This window comes from Athalia rosae, chromosome 6 (genome assembly GCF_917208135.1).
Source record: "Athalia rosae chromosome 6, iyAthRosa1.1, whole genome shotgun sequence".
Taxonomy (NCBI): domain Eukaryota; kingdom Metazoa; phylum Arthropoda; class Insecta; order Hymenoptera; family Athaliidae; genus Athalia; species Athalia rosae.
In genome coordinates, this window is record NC_064031.1 from 5,377,396 (window position 1) to 5,402,956 (window position 25,561).

The following is a 25,561-nucleotide window of genomic DNA, read 5'->3' on the forward strand; positions in this document are numbered from 1 at the left end:
GGACGATTCGGAACTCGTCAAATTTCTCAAGATCGCGAATCGAAGAGAGAGAGAGAGAGAGAGAGAGAGAGAGAGAGAGAGAAAGAAAAAGACAAATCAAGTAAATGGAGAAATTTGTCCGGCCGTCGAAGTTATATACACACTAAAAATTATCAGCGAATGGCAAATTATTGTTGTCAAACCGCTCACGGAGGCATAAAATCTACGATAAATCATGCGCGTATATTTTCACGACAGACTCGCGTAACCGTATCCACAATTTGTGCAGGCAATATCCACTTTACAAACGGTTGGAATAAGTTGTTGAATTACCATAATTAGGACAGTTGCTCTTGGGGAATAAGGCATTCTTCAAATTCACGTTGCAATTTCGCGGCGTGCGGTGAAAATTCTACTATAGTATACGATAGTATGTACTAACATTTACCGTCTATGTATATATAATATACTGTTACTACGTAGGACGAACTGCGGTGCGCGAGTATCTGCGTAATAATTCCCGTGGATTTTCACCGCGTATAATACGATAGTTCGAATATTAGCGAAGGCAAGTGCAGCGGCAACATCAGCAGCAGCAGCAGCAAAGTCTCAGTGGGTAGAAGAAGCTTAATATCTCCGCGTTTATCCTTACGTGTAGGTATATGTATAATGTATGTACGCTTGTACGGGGCAGACCGCGAGATCTTTGCCCTCCCTTCCTCGTTCTGTGTAGTTAGATAAACTTGACGGAATAATTGCGGTAAATTTTCACGAGACCGATATAATTACATTATATATATATATATATATTGCAAAAGTTTAGTACGTGCAATCTTAACTTATCTCTCTGTACCGATACTTTTACTCGTTGTTATTGTAATAATAAAATTATTATTTTCACATTGTTATTGTTATTGTTATTGTTATTGTCGTTATCATTATTATCGCGTAAGATAGGTTCTCAGTTTGACCGCGCGTATGATTTACCTTTTAAAGAATATAAACGAGTTTCCGATATACCTACATATAACGCTCGAACGAAAAATAAAATTCCAACAGCTTCGGAATCGTTGAAATAAAATTTCAACGAGAGTTAAACTTAGCGGCGTGGTCGCGCGCGGGTTCGTTGAACGGTTTGAATTCATTTTCAAACAACCGTAATTCAGCGTTGGGGGTTGAAGGTTTTTCTGCGCGGGGGTTAAATTTTTTTTTTTCTTCTCTCTCGTCCGTCAGCAAATTTAAACGATGTTTGGAGTTTACGGGGTGAAAGCTGGGCGCCGGTAAAGCGAATACTGAAGCTTGGAATTTTGAAGAAAAACCGAATTCCGTTTCTGACTTCTTTACGATCGGTTCTGGAATCTCATGCGGCAACGAACGCGGGGCGACTGACCAAGCCTTTACTTTCTCTGTACGCGTGTTGTTCGTGGCCCACTCGGTGATTTAGAGACTCACGAAATGTTGGCGGACTTTTTTCACGTGCCTTTTCTCAGTTGTTTTTTTTTCATCTTTTTTTCTTCAACCTCTCGTTCATTTTCTCTTTCTTTCTCCACTTCTTTTTTTTTTTTCTCGGTACCTCTCCCTTTTTTTCCCTTTACAGCGCGGATCAGGTAAATTTTATTGGGGGGGTCATTGCGCGTCCAGGCATTAACAAAGGGTGCGGAGAAAGTTACGAGTAAAGAACGATGAGAAGAGAAAAAAAACGGAAAAAGAAAGAGCGGAGAACGAGAAAGAAAAAATTCTCCCAACGAAAGGGGAACCTGAAACGAAGCTAGTAGAACCACGGGGAAAGCGGACGGACGGACGGACAGAGCGGGTTGTAAATGCCACGCAAGCTTTCTAATGTCACAGTCTCATCGGTAGACTAACGCAAAGGGCGAAATAGCCACGTATTACAGAGCTCAACCGTCTACATCGCACCTTTCACGCCGAGTAAAACCGGGACGACTTTTCATCCTGTGTACGTTCGTATAGGTATAGGTATATACATGTAGGTATACAAGTGTTTTGAAATTCGAGAGGAAAACTCGCACCTTTTCGAACAAATTTCGAACTTCGCGGAAATGGCGAACGTGCGGTGTATAATCTGCATCGCGAAATGGAATCTGCCGGTAACTAATTTATTTTTATTTTTTTCTTTGTTTTTTGGATTTCGTCAAGTTTGGCACGCGACCGAATGTGCAGCGGTGATGTAGGGGGATGCGCACGCATCGTCGTGCGATCATAAAATGGAACGTTCGGGGCAAAGCGGGGCGGAGGAAGAATCGGAGGCAGAAGAGGTGGCCTGGGCATAGGCGGCAGAAGCAGCACCGGCGGCACATAAACACTTATATAACGGCAATTAAACTGCTTTTAAGACCCATAAAACTGCAGTTTCAATAATCTCTGTGACAACACGATTCCTGACCTGCCCACCGTTACGGCCCTTCTTCTTTTCCCACGCGACAGATAGCGGACGGGAAAAAAAGCAGACCTGTCGCACGATGATGTCCTATAGATATATACCTATATAACGTATATATATATATATATGTAACGTTTTATACCGGCCACCTATGACTCCCCACGGTGCTCCGTAAAGCCCGCAATACGTCAGATTACGGCATATCGCACGTGTACGTAACAATACACGTACACGTATTTATATTTATGTGTGCGCGTGTGTGTCTGCGTATGTAACGAAACTCCGAGACGACGACTTGTCACGTCTTAAAAAATTAAAACAAATCGGATATCTCAACATATCGTATTACTTATACCCAAATACGCGATAAGTTTTACGACTAACGAATTATTATCAAACTCGGTGTGTAAAATTAACATAACAGAACCGTCCGTTCGCAATTAACGGTTAATTAATTGATCGGAATAAAAAAAAAAATCGATTCGCCGTCAACCGCATCTAGATCGGATCATACGATATTCGACATTTTTTCTTTGTTATAAATATAGCGAACGGTATATAACCCTCGTCTGCGAAAATATGAATTAGTAAAAACGACTGGTGAAAAAAAAAAGAAGAAATAAACTCTCGGTCACCCTGGGATTTTTTCCTCTCCAGGGGTCGGATTAGGATCCGAGAGATTCATTTTTTGCGAGAAATTTTGCATACGCGCGACAACTAAAATCGTGGAAATGGCGAAAGGCGAAGCAAAATGGTATCAAACCGCGGATCGCGCGCGGTCAAGTTCAACCCTGTGATCGAAGCAAAAATTAGACACGATATCAACCCTACACACCGTATCGCAGTACGTATAATACAATAATACCTGTATAGGTACGTATATGTATAGAATATCCTCGGGAATAGCCGATTCGTACGCGTTTGCACGTACTCAAACGACGGTATACGTTATTGACTCCGTGTAACTACAGACGTGCGTAGATATAGGTGAAAGGTACCCCACACCTACTCCGTACGCGAGGTATCGAGAGTATTGGTGCCACGAAACGCGTCTCGTTCGATTCTCATCGACTGGTATTCCCATCCTATATACATATACATACGTATGTGATACGGCGGTCCTCGTGCAGCGGCAGCGGCAGCATGAGCAGCGTTCGTTCGTTCGTTAGTTTCGTTGGCCGGCGGGTGAATCGCGCCGCGCGGGGGTGGAATAAAATGGGAGGAGGGGTGACGAGGATTGGGGGAAGGGGGGGGGAGTAAAAGGACGACGAGGGGACGGGTTGCGGAGAGGGACCGGGACGACGACGGGGGGTTTCTGATCCCCAGGCGAGTCGGGATAATACCTACAGACTCTGCAGCACGAAGCACGGCGGCCATCATCGAATGCTAATGAGGGGTGGGTTGGTTTCGTTGGAGCCGGTGTTCCGTCCGTGCAGCAGCCGGAGGAGAAGAGCAGAGGACCGGAGGAGGAACGCCGGTGGCTGCGACGCCGGATCGGCCTGATTATAAATTATACATTATCTCGACTCCGGGGCCCCCCCTCCCCCTCCCCCTGCCCCCCGTACTCCTCCCACATCCCGCGACCGTTGTCCCTGGACCCGAACCCGAAAACGTGGAATGCTCTCCGAGTACATGGAATAGATTAAAACCGCATCTCGTCTATATGTGCAGCGGCACTCCGTGCGCGTATATCGTATACATGTATATACCTATGTATATACCTATATATATATATACCGCGTGTGTACATGGGTCGGCCGAGGGGGTTGGGGGATGTATACGCGAACGCTGATACGGCACATCGCAAAAATCGAGCGAACGTATCCGACTGCACCGGCACCCTTGCAACCTCGATACTGCCTCCGCTTCGTTTTATCCCCCGGTATATTACTACTTCCTGCGTTACTCGAACCGTGAAGGGATGAAGACGGGAAAAAGATAGAATAGAAGAAAAAAAACAGAAAAAAAAGAAAGAAGGGACTAGGGAGGGAAAAACTAATTGCTGGCGCCTGCACAGAAGCGCATTGCTCAGATCTAATGCACGTTGTATGTATACCTACACGTACGAGTTTGTGATGTTGAGACGTGTAGTGAAGCTTTTTCGTTAAATGAAGTAAACGGAAATAGACCGGTGTTGTAACTAAAAACGAAGAAAAAAAAAAAAAAAAAAAAAAAACAAATGGAACGAAAATTCTTCTGGTTTACTCGGGAGTTTATTTCGTAGCCGGAAAAAAATTAGAGAAAGAGAAAAGAAAAATGGAGTCGTAATCACGCGCGGTTTTGGTCATATTTTCGTTTAAAAGAAAATTAGTCTTGACTCCGTAATACGTGTAATAAAGGAACGCGAACTCTCGTTATATTCTCATTTTTTTTCTGTTTTTTTTTTCTTCATTCATTTTCTTTGACTCCACTTCTCGCTGTTCTTTCATTGAGTCGCGCAGGCTCGCGTGTAGATCTATCCACAGGTTTATCGGTGGCCGGAATTTTTCCCGTGAGATTTTCCCTGTCCCGTCTAGACGTCAAGACGGTTATAATAGCGTCGAGTGTGAGTTAAGAGCGTACACGAGGAGTGAGGAACGGTAAAAATAATCGGCCTACATCCCGCTGTACAACGTGCTTTATACTCATCACGCGAACAGAATTATTGTTCTTGTTGTTCGATCGGTTCGGCGATTGATATATATTCGCGGTGTTTAACCAGAAACAACCAATTAGCGGCTGTCACTGGATGTCTGATGATAATGACGGTAGACGGAAAAGAGAACGTTCGAATTATCAGATTTGGGTTGTTAAAATTCACTCTGTGGGATTAATTTGGGTGTCATACCGGGGAGAACATATACCTATAAGAAAACTGCGTATATAGTCATCGGTCAAGCGATTCTTGATGAATTTTTGGCTATGCGAGTGGCTAATATGAGAGGCGGAGCCCGAGGAGCCGGAATGATTAATTAATTATTCGAGCGAAATAAAGGAATATAGTATATTCTCGTTTTAATCGAGTCGCGAAAAAATTAATCTCACAAGTTTAAATTACTCGGAGCAGAGTCTCGATTATTATACGCGGAGCTGAGAACATCGGCGATATATGCAAATTGAGCGCATTCTGAAAATTCTCGAATATTCTAACCCTTGCGGTGTATATATACATGTATAAGTAGACTGAATTAAAGTGCAGGACTCGCGCGAACGGAATTTCTATCTTTATTTTTTTCAGCGTTTCGCGTTAAACGCAACCGCCTCTTTGATTAGATATGGAGCCCATGGGTAAATATTTCCACCGATATATCGGAGGTAATAGAAAAAGCGAAAGAAGGAAGATGGTTAGGGTTTTTCGACCTGAGAACGGAAAATACAATCGTAGAAGAAAAAAAGCCAGCCGCGGAGCTCCCGATTACGAATAAGAGCGAGGTTGAAATGGAGATACGGCGAACTGCTGCAGTGATTGCTGAAGGGGTGTTAACGGATTAAGTTCAATTGGCGAACGAGGTCTATGATCCCGGGGTAGCGGCACTTCAATTATCGCGCTCTACATTCGACTACGTGTACGCTGCTATGGGTGTGTAGCCGTGCGTATATACATATATATGTATATGTATATAAAAGTTTTTAGTCAAGGTGTCATTTCCCGGTGACACGCACCGGGTGAAATTTCGCAGCTCGTATAGCTCGTTTTACAAGGAACGTTCGGAACCGTAAACACATAAAGTCAGTTATGGGGTGAGTGTAATGATTTTATGAGTTTATGGTATCTGAGGGGCGACCCTCTATCAATCCCACTCGTTTACTCGTCACCGAATATCCTCCGAATATACCAGTCATTCGTAAAATAGAAGATCTCGCTCGCGTCGACCCACGTGTGTAGAAAATTTTCGAATCGACCTTATAATTCCGTCGGTAATTTTCGCCGCTTGTACCTGCATATATATATATTTTTTTTCACTCGCTATTATTTATTGCGGCAGAATATGATCGTTCGGTAATTCAACTTTCGCCCCGGAAAACCAACGAACTCGTAAAAACGTTCGACGTCATTCTAGCGCCGCCGCGGGGCCGGAGCTCCGGTACTCACGTTGTATCCCAGCTTCTCGACGTTTAGCGTATATTATTTTCGGAAAAAGTTTTAGCTGCCGTTGACCGAGAGATAAAATAATTCGATTCGGTGTACGCTGCAACACCGAGCGTCATCGGCATCGGCAGCGGCACGTAGAAGAGAGAAAAAAAACAAAAAGAGCATATCCCCCGACTGCAGTCGCAGACATCCTGAATAATGATTCTGAGTCATCGACTCGAGAATACTCGTTGATACAGACGTACAACGCTGAATAAAACTGCTCGACGATATTTATATATATATATTTATATATATACGGCTTTGTATAATATAGATATATATACCACATAAGAAACTTACAACAAAGCTTCACGCGTCGTGGATAAATTTTTAAAAAGGTTTCATACCACCGGGGAATACTACGTTACAGCTTGAATATAATCGAAAGTTGTCGATGCGCCGGGGGTACCCGAGAGCGAGCCTTTAGCTACACTTACAAGGAATACCAAAATGATTCTTTGAAAATATTTCTCTAACAGGTGTATTTCGAGGGTTGTGTACATCGACGAAGATCGATTGACTCCAACGCATCCAACGCGATGGGAAAGCGGGGCTAAAAGTTTGGTGAACCTTTTTTTTCTGGTACTCGTTTTTCTTTATCTTCCTTTTTTACGCTTTGTGTGCGGTCTACATCATACGTCGTAATACCGCGTGTTAATCACATGCGTAACGATAAAATAAAAACATGTATCCGATTCGTTGTGTATACGTAATATTTTCTTATCGCGCGTATTTTATAGCCTTGCCAAAATTTATTCTCGCGTATGTTGTATCAACAGCGATCTGTAAGAATTTTCTTGAAACTGTCTCGAAACGATCGACGCGAATAAAATATACTTCAATACCGCGATCTATTGTAGAGAAAAAAAAAAAGACAAAAATGAAAAATGGATGATTTTGATGTACCCGTGCAATTCCTACGATTGTGTTCGGTTCGGCGAGGCGTAATTTTGATTCGATCAATTGTCTGGCGAAGCGCAGCTTCCTCAAAGAATTTACATGTCGTTATACTCGCCACACACCAGATACGATAACGGTAGGAGAGGACTTTTCCCTATCATCGACATTGCACGCGGTGCAGAATTTACGAGCTATATGTACGTACGTACGAACTAGTCAATCGTTATTCAGACGTCGTGAAATCATTTTTCATAGGAGAGAGAATGAGATAAGGGATACGTTCGCTTGTATGCGTATATCGAGAATATATAGGAACGGATGAAAGAAAAAACAAAAAAAAAAAAAAAAACAAAAAGGAAACGATGACGATAATAAGGGGGAACTGAGAAATTATGTATCGAATATAGAATTTGAACTCCCTATAAGAAATCGTATTGGTCAAATCCCACGCATCGCATGATATCCCGGCTCTGGTATATAAGCGCTATGGTATTATAGCAACAGATTATAAATTTTATTGGGTATATAAATAATTCAGTACGTGATTACGATACTTGGATCACTTATAATTAGACCTTAATTGATAATTGGCTACTCGAATGGCCATAATTTGAAATTCATTGCCTTGTAAATCGGTGGCAAAGGTTACACACCGAATAAACTACCCAATATTTGTGTATCGGTGTTTATGTAGAAGTCGCGCAATGATTAGTTGAATATTTTAAGGCGCCCGCTGATCACGATGACGATCATTTCGAATCGTTAAATTCGCCGTTCGTGGATCTCCAGGTATTCACGTATCTGACTCAACACGAGTTACACAACACCGAGGACGCGTATGGGGAACCTAATTGTTCCGCGATCCGACCGCTCGGTTTCCTCGTTATTCGTCAAATGCGAACATGGAGAAAAAAAAAAACAAGACACCAATCACATCTCGCAGCGCAGGTATCGATGTATACAGGGGTGTAAATAAGTGGCGTAATAAAAGAAGTATATATGTACCTATATACTCACCACACACGACTCTGTCATAGGGGTTCATCCAGTCTGAAAAGAGTAAGAGAAACAAATCGAGTCAAAATCAAGTTTCGATATTATTAAAAATCATTATTACAATCGCATGCATGTCGCGTACAAAGTTCCCATCTGCGTTTATACATAGACACCGCTTACAATTAGATCTCGGCAAACTAAACGAAACGTATGCCGTACTAGCTACGTACGTTACAACTATACTTACAATCTACGAAACGAGTATAACGTACTACACCGTTCTAAGTATTTCGGGTAAAGTTAACAACCGGAAACACACGCTTTAGGACATGAGACGACTACGTTACGCCAACAAGATGCAATTAGAAAGCGGAGGGTTGGCGGTGTCCTAATGAGATACGCAAAGGCTTATAGGGTAGCTCAGGTGGGGGATTAAAGGGACGTATACACCGTCGCGACGACCATCGCCGTCGTCTTTCCTCGTCCGAACGCCGCCGTCGCGACGCGCGACGCGTAATCCTCGGGGCTTGCAGCCGACGGTTGCACAACTGAATTTAACCGTACGTACGTACATATGTACGTATGTATTATAGATATTTAGAAGCGCAACAGCTTACCCTTCGACTTTAGCGCGAATACGATTCTATCTAGCGGAGGTTATGGTATTCAGTCGGATTAATCCCGGCGTATTAATTGACGGGAATTGAGTCGAGACGGAGTCGAGCGAAATTCCGCTCAACGACGAGTGTCGGTCCGCGTCTTCAACGTGTACGCGTGAGCGACGGACAAACAAACCGATGCTTTATCATTGTATACATCGCTGTACAGCGTAGTTGAAAAATAGCATACACGCGGTAAATTTATACCAAACATACACAGGTACGAGTAATTCGCATCTGTGAGTATCTCTACGATCTATACATCCATTAAAAGTTATAAAGCATATAAATAAAGCAATAACCATAAAAGCGTTGTGTAATAATTCTGGTAGCACGCGGACGCGTATTTGCGGTATGCCGAAGCTGCGTGTCGGCGTTCATTCGCTTCCGCAAAGAAAAAAAGGATATTCCCTCCGACGTTCGCCGAGTCAGCGACGGCCGATCGAAAATTATTTTTCCACCCGAGATTTTCCCCAAACGAACGCAGCTCGACCCCGATAGAAATCAACGTGAGAAACGTGCGTCTCACGTTCCGAAGACTCCTCCGAGATTCGTGCGTCCTACCTTATCTATACGCATATACTCCAAAGTTGAAAAATACTCATACACGTATAATAAATTCAGTCATAACTCACCGGTAATAGACATCCATGGATATCGAGGAATGTCCGGTATGCCCGGCTGTCCGGTGGTCGGTTGTTGGCAGGAGTTTAGGGGGTCGACAACCGCCGAGGCGGCGGCGGCTTGATGGTAAAATTGCGCGGCAGCGGCCATGGAGGCGGAGGCCGCTGACACGGCCGAGGACGCGGACGCCGAGGATACCAGGCTCCCGGGTGTTCCGCCGTTCTGATGGTGATGTCCGAGGGTGTAGTTGACCATCGGGTCGGAGGCCGACGGCGCTACGTTTCCGGCCAGGCTGGCCGTGTACCTGCACGACTTGTCGCCGGTGGCCGCATCGACGGCCGCCGCGGCCGCCAGGGCGGCACTGGACGCGGCCGAGGAACCGAATCCCGGCACCATGGAGGATGTTGCCCCGAATGCGGCGGCGGCCACCGCCTGCTGTTGCTGGTGGTGATGGTGGGCCGCGGCAACGCTTACGAAGGGATACATTGCTGAACTGCTTCTTGCCGCGGGCGACGTTGACGCGGAACTCCCCGAGTGTTGAGGACTCGAACCCGTCGGCGACGGTGAATTGTGCTGAGCGTAATTGACGGCCGCTGCCGCTGCCGCAGACAGTGTTGATTCTAGACTCGATGAAGCGGGACTCGCGGTGCAGGCTTGAACCGACGTCGGATTTGTCGAACTGAACAATTGCTGATGGTGAAACTGTTGGTGGTACTTGGGTAGCATACTATCGATTATGAATTTCGAACTCATAGCTGCTCAATAGCAGACCTCGAAAGCTCAACACTGGTAGAAGCTGCAATCCTGCACGCCCTTGATCAGGTCGCACCGGCAGCTTGCCCCAAGGAGCCACATCATATTTATCTTCGATTTTTCGTTTCCTTTACTCTCCGGTTCGTCTTCGAAGCACTTTTCTTATATCGCGTCGTGCAGGTCAACGTGTCGGTTACTCGAAGTACGAGAGCTTAACGATAACGAGAATGACATATACGTATCTAGGTGTGTATCGGATGAGCGAACGGTATATGTCCGTTCGAACGCACTACTCAAATTTACCTTTTCCCAGGTAGTTGTACGTTTACGTTCTTCCGATCTTCGATTTTGGCGCGCGCGCGCGCTCGTTCACTGCTGCGTAAACCCTGACCCCAGTCTCGGCTGAAGGTCCGCTGTCGTTCCTCTCCGTCGGTACTTCATATGATAATATCCACTTTGATATCCCAACGATATATTCTTTCGTATATCATACGCTGCACCTCTGATGCACTTTAATATTAATACGCCGCCAGCTGCAACTGTCACAACCACGCACGATACGAGAACCGCTGATTTTCGCGCGCTTTATACGTTACATTATACATCTATTCGTTCCAACTATTGCGACAAATATTTCTTCGTTTGTTTTTTCTTTTTCTCTTTGTTTCTTTCAACAGTTGAAATGCTGCACTCGAACGCTCGTTTATATATATACCGTTGAAAACAAAACACGGCAGTGTGATTTGTATATATTTTCCTCGTCGAAAAACAGCTCTCACTGATGCGAACGAGCGAGCGATTCCGCTCGAGTTATCGCCGGAGTGGCGAAATCGAACGAACGTATTAAGGGTAGTTTTTGACAACCGACCCCCGACGAACCGCACCTGCACTGTCTCAAGGGTCGCGAGTGTCGCGGATTATCGCGTCAGTTTTACGATGAAAATTTTTGTCAAATACAATAATGGGCAATGAGAGGATGCGACGGTGGGTTCGGTTTAATATGTTGGCACGCGAGCCAGGTGATCGTTGGTGAACGACGTTAGGTATTGTTGATCCGGGGGGCCGAATAGCGCGTATAATACAAGATCACGAAACGAGAGCGTGGCCTGTCAGATAGTTGGAAGCAGTTTCTTGCGTTCTTCTCGGATAGTCGACGAATCCTTTATGGGCCATGCATGAAGGTACTATAGCCCCCTATCCCGAACCCGGCGTACTACGCCACGGCCAACTAAATGTAACCCCTTACAATAATGGCGCCGCTTGTCTCACGTTCCCCCCTCTCTCCCGTAGCCCAGGAACGGCACAGCTGGTAAACAGAGGTGGCCAATCAGCGGGCGTCCTTACCCAGCGGGGGCCAATGGAAGCCGAGCTAGGCGCGCCAAGATGAATGGGTCTCGGGCTCTCGCCTCTTTCCCTCTCGCTCCCTCTCCCTCGGTCCCCCCCTCGCTGTCGCGCGCGCTCCTTCTCTCGGCCCTCTCGCTCCGCGGCACTCCTCCTCTCGCTCCCTCCCGTCCGAAGAACGCGCGTACGTCCCCGTCCCTCCTTCCGTGCCCTCTTCGTTCCGCTTCGAGCTTCCCGCGATGTACCCACTTCTCTCTACCGCCTCTTTCCACGGAGCTAACCGTCCTCGTCGTCGTTGACGTCGTCTTCGTTCCTTCCTCGTGTATTCCTCCTCGTTTCTCCGACATACCCACCAGCTAAGAGCGCGCGAACCGACAGTACCACGCCGCCTGTCAGCCAAGCCCACTCACACCGCTCTCTCCATATACCTACTTCTCTCCGTCGTCCTCGCTATATCGTTCTCGTTATCGTCAAAAAATTCGTCAAGTGTTCGTCCCTCGACGCCCGTCACTTGCGTAACGTTATTTCGCGTTGAGAGTAGATCACGATGCGACGCGCGATGCAACGCCGTATAAAATATTCAAATTTTACACATCCCCGCACGACTAATGAAGGAGGAACGAGAACGGTTGGCAGAGGATATTAAAATGCCGATGGTCAGTTACTGCGGTCGCACTGGTCGCTGGCTCGTTAATGAAACTTTTTCACCGTCACTCCCGGTATTTCGTATATACAGCGGTGCCGCGGGATACCTGCGGGTACTCGTGATTCTTGGAAACCACCGAAGCGAATCTTCTGTAACGCTGTACAACTCCGGTATTATCTGCGGTACTTGGACAGAAGCGCGCGCCCCAGGGTAGAGTACAGGGTGATCCGGAGTTTGTAGTACAAGGGAATGGCTGCAGTGCGCTTTGTAGGGGCGCGAACTGCTCTCGATACATAGAAATCATACCTATGAGCTATTTTCCGTACAGTGTACACATTGGCGCACATATATGTACACGTGTCATTCGATGCCTTGGCGTAAACGCCTCGATGCGACGACGATGTTTCCCCTCTTTTCAGCTTCTATTGGTACGGCTTGGGAATGTGCGCGTAAATAGACATCATGAAAATGAAGGTGAACGGATGGGAGCAAAGATCTTAGCTTTCCACCATACGTGGATTATGAGTACCTTATGACATGAGTAACTTCAGGCGAGTATAGGAGGCAAGACCTTGCGTTATACCTAAGCCCTTTCAAAGTTGAGGTAGGTTCTTATTAGACACTAGCACGCCGCGAACTGTTACCAGGGATTACAAGGATTCTCCAAGTCGTACGCATCAACTTAAGGAGCGTTACATGAGGTAAGTATGAAACTGAGGTATGTATATTAAATTACGTTATAACTACTCACCACTCGCGATCAGGTGGGATCATATGGTTTCTGAGGTACCTGAAACAGTAAAAATAATGGCGTGTTAACGGTTTTCGCCGACTGCTCGGATATAGCCGAATGAAGAAAACCAGACAAAGGACTCGTATACAGACGAATTCACACTTGGGCAATTCAGAACCATCGGCTGAATTACAACGCGCTAATTATATCCAGAGCGTTGTGATGGCCCATCAAAATAATGAGCTAGCTTGAATTTCGATTTAGATTTGGTGTGTTTTTTTTTTCGTTTTTTTTTTCTCTCGTCTATACAAGGATCGAGGAGGAGTCAGATCCTTTAGGATCCTTTACAGGGCATATCCCATCAGTTATTGATATTATGATGATTCAACCTTCGAGCGAAAAACTCCGTTCGAGATCCCTTTCACCCCTTCGCCCCCGCTGGGCACCTGTTCCATATGTAAGGGACAGAAGACGAAGCGTTGTGCTGCACGAGCCGCAAAGCTGCTGCAAAGGGCAGGCGTGGCTCAGGTAGATATACCGCGACCCACGGGACCCCAGAATCGCCCCTGCAGGACTCGGACGTCTCGCGGAAGAGGTCTTGGACTCTTCGAGGTGCGTGTGGAAAAAAGTGTGGGCCGCCGCTAGGGTACCACCCAAGTCTAATCTATGGAGATGAATGTCGGACCCTGCCGTATCCCACCCACTTGAAACCACCTGATCTTTTTGAAAGGCCGCCCGTTAGATGATATTCAATATGGCCACAAATAGAACGTGGTAAAAAAAAAGAAACACAAAGGAATATAAGAGAGCGGGAAAAAATGGAAGGAAAAAAAAAAATAAAATAAATGAATAAATGAAAATAAATAAAAAAAAAAAAGGCGAAGAACGGAGAAAAATGTCTGCATCCCTTTGTCGACTCCGCAAGAGTTAATCTTATTCTCGGACGTGCACAGTTCATCCTCTCTCTCTCTCTCTCTCTCTCTCGCTCTGTATTTTTTTCTCTCCGTTCCATAGCGGTACGATGAAAAAATTCAAATGCGATCTTTCAAGATTTGTGGTCAAGTAAATGGGCTTCGATAAGAATTAAGAGCCTCCTTTTTCACCTGAATTATCTACCTCTGGCCCTCCTACCGTCACAGGTACACCGGATTAGGAAAGCTGATGCTGCTCTGCCAGCGCAACGGCATCCCAAAATTTAGGTCCACGATTTCTTGCGAAATTTTGTTATTTCTCGACGGCAAAGCCATTGTGATTTTACAAGATCCCTGCACGTCTCGAAATCAAAAACCACGAACTGATTTTTTCCTGTAACACACCCATCTATCTAATATCCGGATGAATTTTTCGTACATTAAATAATAATATATCTTCAGTGCAAAATATAGAAAATTCGACGAGCGAACGATTAATTATTCATTCGTCATTTCTTCACAGTTATATTATCGATCTTTCAACGGTCTGTGGCAATTTATCAAAGGCCGAATCTATGGGAAAAATGTTGGCTCGTGTCAAACGGCTCCTCTAACCAGATATACGAAATTCCAATACTTCGGGTCTATGGAGATAAGAGTTGAAATGAATTTTTGACGGTTCCATCGAATATCAATTCGAATCGAACAAGCTGCGACTAACAATAAATATAAGAATTTTTTTCATACACTCAGAGATTTCGGAAGGAAATTTTTTCCAGCCCTCCGTGACTCGATTTCAAAAAATAAAATTATCCCCGCAGGTTTATTCTCTATGAAATTTCTCGGATAATATAATAACAGAGACAAAATCGTTACACCTCGACTTCGTCGGGAACGTCGAGATTTCGTCTGTGAGAGGGAAATAAAAAGTGACAACTCGAGGTGCTTCGAAAAAGGGGGAAAAAACAAACGAATGAAAATTGTGTGCAGCGAAATGGAAATCACCGCGATCTACGAGAGAGTGCATTGGCCTCGGATATCTCTCGGCTGCAGGTACGCATCCGCGGTACCTAGAGGCTCGGCACGGGCGAGCGAGAACCTTGAGAGAGCATTTATTGCTACGTTGAATATTCTCAACTGTTGAGCCGCCACCCATGTCGACTGTCACCGCCGAGTAGAGGATCGCCAACCGTACGTGACACGTCGCCACCAGCTGATCAATAGCCCATACGTCGTCCGACCGCAGATTCCTGACACGTACGTACGTATAAGAAATCCACCACATGTGGCCACTATCACTTACAAATTGTCTATACCTGTATACATACATAACAGGTATAACGCTGTATACCTCCGCACACCATTGTAACAACAGGTAAAACGATCGACCATGCAGCCTTACGGTCTTGGAGAATATCGCCTCCGGGCGATCAGCCTATAACATAAGAAATACATTCCGCGTTCTTCTCGATTACTCTATAACGTTGAAATTTATGTATAGACAGACGATATCTCCGTCTATTCCGTGTGTGTAATCTCGGCGATTTTTTTAATCGATTAATCAGCGATTGAATTATTTATTTCTTGCTTTCGTTCGCGAATCATCGAAGATAACTCTGAACGAATTCGATCCTATATACATAGATATTTATACGAATAATTATAACACGCGGATCGTTTTCACTACGCCCGTTAAAAAAACGTACCTCTGTACATATATGTATACAGCCGAATTCCACGTCCAATGTAAAGATTGTACGAAACACATAGCTCCTCCGTGGATATACCTGTACTTATATACGGACGCGGATAGGTTAAGCACCGTAGGGCGTAAATTGTAAGCGGTGCGCTAACAAAGCGGGTCGCGTCCAGATACACGGCGATAAGGATGATCCTGGACGTGTCCTACGGTGGAGAATTCCGATCTATAAGGGGGTTCGTCCGAAGTATCCCGGGTAACGAAAAGTACGTTACCTTATAGCTGTATACGTGTACCTAAACTGAGGTGGGTACGTATATACATACATATATATCTAGGTAAGTAGTGAAAGGATATGGGCGGCGTCATTGTCAGCCTAGCCGATGGTGGTTTAGAGATTCGAATCCAATCGGTGGACCATCACCGCGCGGAGAGAAGACGCCCCAGAGATCGTACGAGGCACCTAGCGCACCATCTACGGGGAGATAAAGCTAAACCTAAGAACCGTAACGCAACCCTCGACGCCCTACGGCCTGAAAGAAGCTCTTTGCTTCGCGGAGCGGAAAAACTACCGGAGAATAAGAAGAAGGAAGGAAGGAAGGAAGGAAGGAAGGAAAAAAAGGCTCGCGAAAAATCTCGAGAGTCGCTCTATATACGTCTAACCTCGACTCGAATAAATGCCTAATAAAGTTAGTTCCGGAAGAAGAGAAAAAGGGGGCGAATACTGGGAAGGTAAGTTTTTCATATATTTTTGAAAAACTTTGATAATATATTACCGATTTTCAATTAGTTGGAAAAAGAAATTTACTTTACTTTTGATCATCTATAACTATACCCGAACTACCTAATTTAGACGAAACTTTGGGAGTCGGTGAGGTTTTTTGTTACAGACAAATTCTTCTTCTTTTTTTTTCTTTTTTTTTTCTCTCTTTCTCTCTCGGTAGGGCGGAAGGGTACGTACACGTACTCGAGGACTTCGTAAATTATTTTACTTGCTATTGCTTTCTTACGTCCCATTTCAGACACCTACTTTCATTTGAGTTGTAACAGACCCGCGCGCGTAGTGGTTCAAGTGTTTCTGACGGAATAATTTAAGATTCTAATCATGTTCCAGTATCATATTTTACTCGACCAGGTCGCTAGGAATAAATATTGATTCAAAGTGAAACACCGACGAAAATCGGCTTCTCTGTTTATTTCTCTTATCAAAATCTGTGTAAATGGAATTCGATAAAGCTTTTTTTTTTTTTTCTCGCTTTTTCTTCATATGTGATCGGAAAAATTGAATCGACACAAGAATATTGTGGCAAAAAATTTTGTTCAAATGAGAAAAAAAAAAAAAGGCTCTGCAGGATATCTCCTTACCTACAGAATCCTGCGTGAGAATTTGAGAAACCTCATTGTATACCGAAGGAAGTTTCCCAATTTTTTTTAGGTGGTGGATATCTTACCGACAGTGCAGTTCGCTGCAGAAACTGTGAATCGGAATCACGACGTGTATTCGTGAATAATTCAGCGAATGCATTTCCACAAAAGAATCAACTCGCTCAAATCCAACGAGACAATTTAAGAGCGCACACATTTTATAACTGCAACCAAAATTGTTTTCAAAAAGAATTTTGGAATTCATACACACAGCAAACTGGGTGGATATGATCGTCCGAATAAAAACCATCGACTCTATATTCGTACGGAGCTGCGGAGTCTCCGGGGGGAAAAACGAGCGGAGAAATTGGAAGTTCATCTAAAAACGATGAACGTTACTAATTGGGACGTCGACGAGTGAATTTTCCTCGTTGATCAGGTATAATACCGATTATGCTCATTATGCTGCTCGTGGTCTTCTATTGAATGACGTCTTTCCTAATTAACGTGCCAATCAATCTAACATCAAAAATATTTGCCGTAATCGATAACCCAATGAAAATGGTTGTGTAGAAATAATATCGCGTCCCCCGCAACGCTGGGCATTCTAAATGTGCGATACGAGTGTATACATATAGCGCCGCTGCAGGATTAATTTTTGCCACGGAGACGATATTGGGGTTGTGTTTTAAATCGATACTCGTCGATCTCGACTTACCTTCAATAATTCAGAGGTGAAACTGTACAAAAATCTTACTCTTTATAAACGGAACTGCTAGAAATATTAGAAAATAAGATGACGTTCGAAGGCAATACAAAGAAAATTGGGCGTGAAAGGGTAGTAATTTGATTATAACGTCTTCCTCGAAAAGTCGAGAAATGGAAGTTTACGCAGGTTTTCTTAATAGAGAAAGTTTTGAGAGCGTAGAAATTTCTGAAGGGGGTTCGGATGTGTTTTAAATCTGACGCAGTATAACCGGCTCCAGTGTCGTAGCGGCGTATGTCGAATACCGCCAAATCCACCTGATCGCGAACAAAAATTTTTCACGACCATATACTCGTGAAACGCACGTTTCGTTAATCGTGGCGCGATAGCCGTAAATCGATCAAAAGATCGTCGAAGAAGGAGGATGGAAAAATTTCGAATGAAAAAAATGGAGAGCAAAAAAATCGGTACGAATGGGGCGACAACCCGATGGAAGGGTAATAAAAATTGATTTCCTCGAGGACGGGTAGTCGGAGGCAGAACCAGTTGACATCACGGCCCCGGAGATGGCCTCTCGAGGACGGCGCGGCAGTAGTAGGAAGGAGGGATGCGAAAAGCTGGGGTCGGTGTGTAGCGGTTCTGCTGGTGTAGGCGATCCGTCGTCGGACGTCGACGTAGCACAGATAAGCTCTGATATTTCGGTGACATTTTCGCACTCGGCAGCTGACGTTTCCTCTCCACTCCCGATCTCTCTACAATTCCCAGATCTCCCATTATTTTCTCCTACCTACCTACCTTACTTCCTTCCTTCCTACGCTTCGCGAGTTACGTATATCGTGTGTTTCGTCAGAGTAGCTGATGGTGCTGCAATAACAGCGCGGGAGTAGCAACGGCTGCAGCTGGTAGGGGAACAACATTTTCGCGATGTTATTTATTCATTCGTTTATTTTTCCCTCCGCTCATCGACGGACTGCGTCGCGAAGTGCACCGAGCTCTTCCGGAACAAACGAAACCGGCCACCTTTCTTCTTCAGGTATGTACCGTACTCTAAACCTTACCAAAGTCGTCCCCATGGACGATTCCAAGTCCGTGCCACCCTGGCAGACCCCTGACGTCATCGCCGACCAACCGGCGTCGCGGTCGCCAACGAAATGCGCGCGAACGAGTCACGGCTATCGAATAGTCGCCTCGCCTGCCATGTTGTAAAAACACCCCCCCTGTATTCGTACATACATAACGTACGTGTATACCTATGCGCAAACATGCCTTTCATCTCGTACAGTGTTATATATCGAATGATATGACATTTCTACCCCCTCCCCCAGTCCCCGACTTGCATTCATGTGATTCGAGCAGATGCGTTTTCATTTATCAAAGATGTGAGATAATTATAGAAATACACTGTACAGACGCATCTGAAAGATATTTCGACAGCTCATTTTTGCAAATGTGCGTATTTTCGTTTTTTTCCTCTCGTACATACGTTCGCAAAGTGCAGAACTGAGGGCGTGTGCGCATATTTGTAAACCGTTTGTTTGTTTTTTTTTTTTCGGTTGGGACTATGAAATATTTCGAGGCGAATGTGGAGGAGACGCGCTGTGCAAAGACACGTGTCGACGACGGGCACGTGACACGGTGTGACGTAACCGAGCAACTGACAGTCCTGCGAACCACTTAACGACATCAGCTGAGCGGACTTGTGACTCAATGCGTTTTACTGCTACTTTACGACGCTTTACTGCGCCATCAAAACATAAAATACCGGCATGGAGCGCGCACGCGCTCTTCTCTCCCACTTCTATCTCGCCCTCGGTCCCACAATGCCGCTCTTCCTCGATTTTTCATTTATCTCTTTTCTTCTTTCTCTCGCACACGCGGAGATACCGCGCGCCCCTGTACACCACCAGTTCACGACACGTCCGAATAATTCCGGGCCCATAGAACCCGCGGAGTTTCATACGCATACGTTTTTACGTACGGATGTTGTACACCTGCAACGGGCGATTTTTCGATCCAGCTAAAACGGCACCGGCTGCTTTCGAAATTTCTCATTTCGGTATTCAATAGATCCGGATTACATTCCGAAGACGTGTCATTCGGATTTACCGTATGCATCAGATAAACCGGAACAACCGGATAGACGAAGCCGAGACATTGAAGAGGAAACGGAAAAAAGAGAGATGATATCGATGAATCTACGGCCCTCGTGTGATCGGAATTTTCGGCAAAAAGGAGTTGATTCGAAAATCTCGAGGCATTCGGCGTATCGAATATGGCATTAAACTTGAAACAAAATCACGTACGCGAAAGAGCCGAGGGAAAAAGGGCTGGTCGGAAATTCGGCGCGTTGGGAAAAAAAAAGGGGGTGGTTCTTGTCGGAGGGCGTACATGGGGTTGAAACGTCGAGGTAGAAACGTAGCTGGAAGCGGAGCTGGTGGTGGTTGTGGTGGTGGTGGCGGCGGTGGTGGAAGGGAGGAAATCGGGCGACTCAGCGGAGGGCGGGAAGCTGCGCTTTCCCGCGCGTAAAATCAATAAACCCCGTTGCCAGAAACGGTCCCTCATTCGCCGCTACTATATACCGAATTGCCGAGAGTGTAGTTTCGGAATTAAATAATTACATGGCGAACGGGAAGTAAATCTCACCCGCAACTCCTGATTGGAACCCTCTAGCTCTGTATCTGTATACCGAGGGGTCGTAAATTTTTCTAGATTCTGATTAGAAGATCGTTCGTTTTTCACCTCGGAATCTCCCCTCCGAATTCCAACCATTCTGCTCGTCGATCTCGTTCTTCTTTTTGAACACGATAACGGCCTCATTGTCGCCGGTGAGACCGTATGGGACACAATTTTACGTCACGGGGCCATCCCGTCAATCGTCAAACGCCAGAAATTTCTGACGAAGAAAAAGTTTTTTGGGGTACGTCGAGCACAGTGTGGGTCGCATGAAAATTAAGTTATACATTCGTCACGTTATACACTCGACATTGGAATTCACAAAGTTTTCAGACATTTACGGTACAATGTAACTGCCTAATCAGAGCCACAATCGTCGGTGTGTAAATTACACGCACGATAACCTCGACACGCAGAGAAGGTAGATACGAACGTGAGTATTATTATTATACTATAGGTACCCCTTGATACAGCCGTTAATTAGAGTCGCGACGAATTTCCCTCGCACATACGTCGAGTAGAAATTATTTGACGGTATACAAAAATCGGAGATGGTAGATAGATATCGGTGCGGATAAAAATCGTTGGGATGGGGGGGGGGGGGGGGGATTCGGTTAGCGAGGTGTTAAATTTTCCAGGGGTCAATCGAGGGCAGGGCGAAAATTTGGTTTTCGGAATATACCTACGGTGGCGTCATCCCTCCGAGGGTGGTCCAACGACTTTCGTCGCGTGTCTGTCGGGTGGTGGCGTACGATTTCCTGCAACACCGACCGGCCTAGGGACCAAAAGTTAGCCGAAGATTGGCAAAACCCTCCCTTACCTCGCACCCCGGCGGGGGGAATGCGACCCGGCGCGTAAACAGGGTGCGAGGCAAAACCAAGGGAGCATCATCGAATGCATCTAGTTCCCAAAAATCACACCAGGGCAGCGCCATGGAGTGTTGGAAAAATAATTTTTGACTTTTTCGCTTGACCAGAAAATAAAACCAAAAAAAAAAAAAAAAGGGAAAACCGCTGATTATAGGAAACATCAGTGTTCCTTGTATTTGTTCAGATTTCGCCGAAGATCTTTGACTCCCAATCGTGATGCGAAATCGTGTCGCGTGCCGTAATTTCGCATGCGGCCGCTTTCGGTGGCTCGAATCGATGATTTTATCTAAATAAATTTGTATCCGCTGCGTATCAGATTTACCCCGAGCCACGGGTGTACGCATGAATATATGTATAACATAGAAGGCGTCATGAACAAACTTGGTAGCGCACGGTGATCGGATCGAAAGTTCGAACCATTCGCCGACATCTCCTGTTGGGTGGCCGAAACGTGGAGTGGCGGACACCTCCTCTGCTTAGTCAACAATACAGAGCGCGTGCGGTAGCCGCCGACACATTCATAAAACTGTAATTGCCTAATAAAAACGTTATGACCCATTATCACACAGACGAAACACCACGAAGAACCGACTCTGCTTCTGCAGAGGTGCTATTTTATTTTACCGAGATATACGTGTATATATGTATACCTAAATACACAGCGTTGCGCGTTTATACCCGCTGCGGTATAAGTATGACAGCGTATTAAAATTATCCTTCTCTCTTTGTTTCTTTTTTTCTTTTTTTGTTTTTTTCTCCTCAATATTCGGCTTCGATTCTTTTTTTTTTTTTTCTCCTCTCCGCTCGTCAACTTTTCTTCCGTCTCCCGTATAATCAGGTGGTGTCGCACCTGGAGCATAAATTTTACCTTCTTAGCGACTAATGTTCACGGATTTTTAATCTTTCGAAACGCCAACTGATGACGACGACGACGAGCTCTGCAGCGTTTCGAGGGATGATTTATTACCGACGAAAAGTGGTGCTCTGGACCGCCGCTTGACTTTCTCGACGATTCCGCGGTGTTTTCGGCTCGCTTCTCCGTATCACATTTTTCACCCACAACGAACGCATGTCCTCATGTATCGACGGCGTGCGCGTACGGTTATCAAAAAATGATAGGCCCGACGTGCTCGTAACATTACTCCGGAGAAAGGTCTTCGACCTATAATCTTGACGGATGCGTGTTTTCAATCATTTACCGACCAGGTTACACGGTCGTTGTTAGAAGACAAAAGAAATTTGATGCCCGAAATTTCAGTTTGCTCTCAATGACTCAACCTGCACTCCGTCTACTCCGACGTCTTCGTTATACCTATGGACTGAAAGAATTTTTTTTCAAGAGCGAAAAAAGATTTTTGGAATCGGCGCAATGAATCACGGCGCGTTAGCAATAAAGGCGGTATTTCGATCACCGATCGACCGCGAGAGTTCTTAAATTATTTTATTTAATTTGCCTACCGAACCCTGACCGCAAAAATAAGCGTGCGGGACCTTCGAGTTAACCCGGCTCACGAACGACCTGGGTGACTACCAGACATTATTGCGTACATACAGCTCGTTTGTATATCTGCAGCTGTACGCTGAAACTCTTATCTCTGACACGAGCTATTAAAGCGTCGTAAAGTGACGAAATTTCCAAGTTTTATAGCCTACGGCTAACCAACGGCATTCACAAAGTTGGACGTTAGATTTTGTTCCTAAAAGTTGCTCGGATAACCGACCGTGTCGTCGATTTGAACCGAAGTCAACTCCGTTAATGATTCCGAGATATTTTCGAGACCGGAGATTTCCTGAAATTCGGTCTCATCGTTTTGGAATTAAAAAGTCGACGGTCGAATCTTCACCGGTATTTCTGAAAAGTAATTCACTATAGATTTCTGACTTTTTATTGCGCGGCGATCGAGGATACGGAAATTGATCAATTTGTCTAGACGATATCTTTGATCGATGTCTTGACATTTAGGTTTCGATGAAAATAATTGGATTGCGTATTTTTCAGTTAAGTGGGCGACAAATATCTCTCATCCAATCAAGAACATGACAAAATGGCTCACTGAAATATATATGAAAAAAAATCTTAATCGATCAGCAGAATTCAGCTGCCCGTCGAGCCCGTACAAAAAAAGAAGCAAATAACGAAAAGACGAGCGTCGAGAGATCGAGGTTCTCTCTCCTTATTTATTTATTTATTTTTTTTTCACATTTTGCTCCACGACGGAGGCAGCTGATACTAAAAAGATAAGTCTGAAAATGTGCGAGTTGGAAAGGGTTGGGTGGTCGGGGGATGGCCTTGGAGGGCCATTTGCACCAGAGCTGCTCGTTTCTTCGTTTCTTTCATAGTCCTTCTGCAGCGGCGCTACCTCCTCTTGTACGACTGGTCCGCTTCTTTGTGGAATGCAGGACAAGCAGAGGTTACGTGCACACGTACGTATCGCACACATACCTATGAATACACTCGGAACTCAACGACGAACGAGTGAACAAAAGCGTATCTGGCTACGATCTTGGGACTTTGGGATTTCGTAGCTATCGGGCTGCACTGCGAGTTCGACGTGATATTCCAACATGGCGGCGTCGAAGGGTCGCAACTCCTGCATCATATCGCATGCTCCGTTCGATTCAACTTGCAATTAAACGCGAACCGCATGGCATTATGTACAACGAACCGTGTTCGGACTGCGGAGTTCCACCTATACGTTGCTTCTACTTCGAACGAAACGACTACTATCAACCCGATATACGCATAGGAGAGGGTGGGCGGTAGCAGGATCTCTGAGATGACGATCGCGAGGAACCGGGGATCGTCGGTTAAAAGATTTATTAACGTACCCTGCTGCAATTCTAATCGTACATCGTAGTAGGTTATGGCCGCACGACAAACGAATGCGTATCTCGGTAGGTGAGAGAGACTTTTCGATCGATCTGACTTCGAAAAAAACATCTGTACAGACACGTTGAATCACAAGCGTGGGTCAATTCCGTCGATTAGTCAGACGAATCAGAATGACCGCTTCGTGGTTTTTCTCCCGAATTAATTTCAGGGGTAAGTAAACCGACTCGATAAATCGGTCTGTCGGACTCGCCCGCGCTCATCCGCGGTGCAAATAACGTCGGATCGAGCCACTCGACGCTTCTGCGGGAACTCCGGGAGTTGAGAGCCCCGGAAATTTACGAGGCAGGGTGGAGGATGATTGCTCGTGATTGGCGCATAATGCACGGCCTTGCATCGTAAACTCCCGATCCCGTGGTTCGGTGACGTAGTGGCTCACCCGCACGCATATCCGGCTCAACTCGCCCTGTAAACAGACGGAACGTTCATGCGTCCCCGCCGCGTAAAGCGGGTTGACGATGTACACACGAGAAAAACATCGCTATCCAGATACGGAGAGCGCGCGCTCTTCCTACGACGAGTTACGCGAAGCGACGCGATGTCGAAGACGGAGGTATGGCGACGTTCGAACCCAAAAGTACACGCGAACCAACGCCGAGACACACACCACGCGCGCGATCTTAGGCGATACACTAAACGCAACGACGAAGAGGGGGCCGGAAAACAGATTCCTTGTTTACAGTCCATCAAACTGAAAGTACGTCACACGAACGTCGCGGTGCCGAGGGTAAACCGCCGAGTTAACTTGGAGGTCCTTTTAACACCCGTGTATATATATATTATTACGAGCTAGCGTAGATATATGTATATAACGGACGAGTTGTATATTACCATATTTTGTTGCCGCATAGTCGACGGTTCCAAACCATTATAATATCGGTGAACTTATCAGTACATTACTCGCGCGCACTTGTCTTCCGCTGATCAATTTTATAATACAAACGCTCTTTGCCGTACGCCCATAAAATCGTCGAGATACGCGAGTCATGCAAAGTACCTCGATAAACGTACGCTAACAAAGCCATTTCTACTTTATTCAATTTTCACTTTTAATATTACCGATTTGAGGTCACCGCTTATATTTCCCGAACGATGAGGTTTCATAGGGTAATTACTGTTCAGGCTTGATTAACGACGACCGATTTTCAGACTTTGCCGAGCCTCAGCCGCCGAGAGTCGAAAAAAATGAGATTGAGGTAAAGTTTACGAGGCTTGCGGTATGAGTAGTCCGTGTCTAATTCCAAGTTCTTTGCGTCTACGATATTCAGGGAATTTCCGTATATTGCACACGCGGAGAACAAA

General features: G+C 45.4%; 2 protein-coding genes across 9 annotated transcripts in view; both read right to left on the reverse strand.

The window, feature by feature from the left end:
• LOC105692450 (homeobox protein abdominal-A homolog) overlaps nt 1-13,171 on the reverse strand; it is a 36,847-nt gene extending 23,676 nt beyond the window's left edge. Inside the window, exons 1-2 of one of the 2 annotated variants that reach the window (XM_048657487.1) lie at nt 9,685-13,171; nt 8,400-8,444 (exon numbers count right to left, since the gene is read on the reverse strand). In XM_048657487.1, coding sequence (XP_048513444.1) covers nt 8,400-8,444; nt 9,685-10,426 — 787 coding nt within the window. In that variant the 5' untranslated portion in view covers nt 10,427-13,171. The remainder of the gene's footprint in view (nt 1-8,399; nt 8,445-9,684) is intronic. The other variant, XM_048657488.1, reaches the window with a different exon arrangement.
• The window catches only part of LOC105692460, a 196,977-nt gene that overhangs the window by 52,198 nt on the left and 119,218 nt on the right, over nt 1-25,561 (reverse strand). For all 7 annotated transcript variants that reach the window (XM_048657495.1, XM_048657490.1, XM_048657489.1 and 4 more), the window contains one exon: nt 13,165-13,203. In XM_048657495.1, the coding sequence (XP_048513452.1) occupies nt 13,165-13,203 (39 nt within the window). The remainder of the gene's footprint in view (nt 1-13,164; nt 13,204-25,561) is intronic.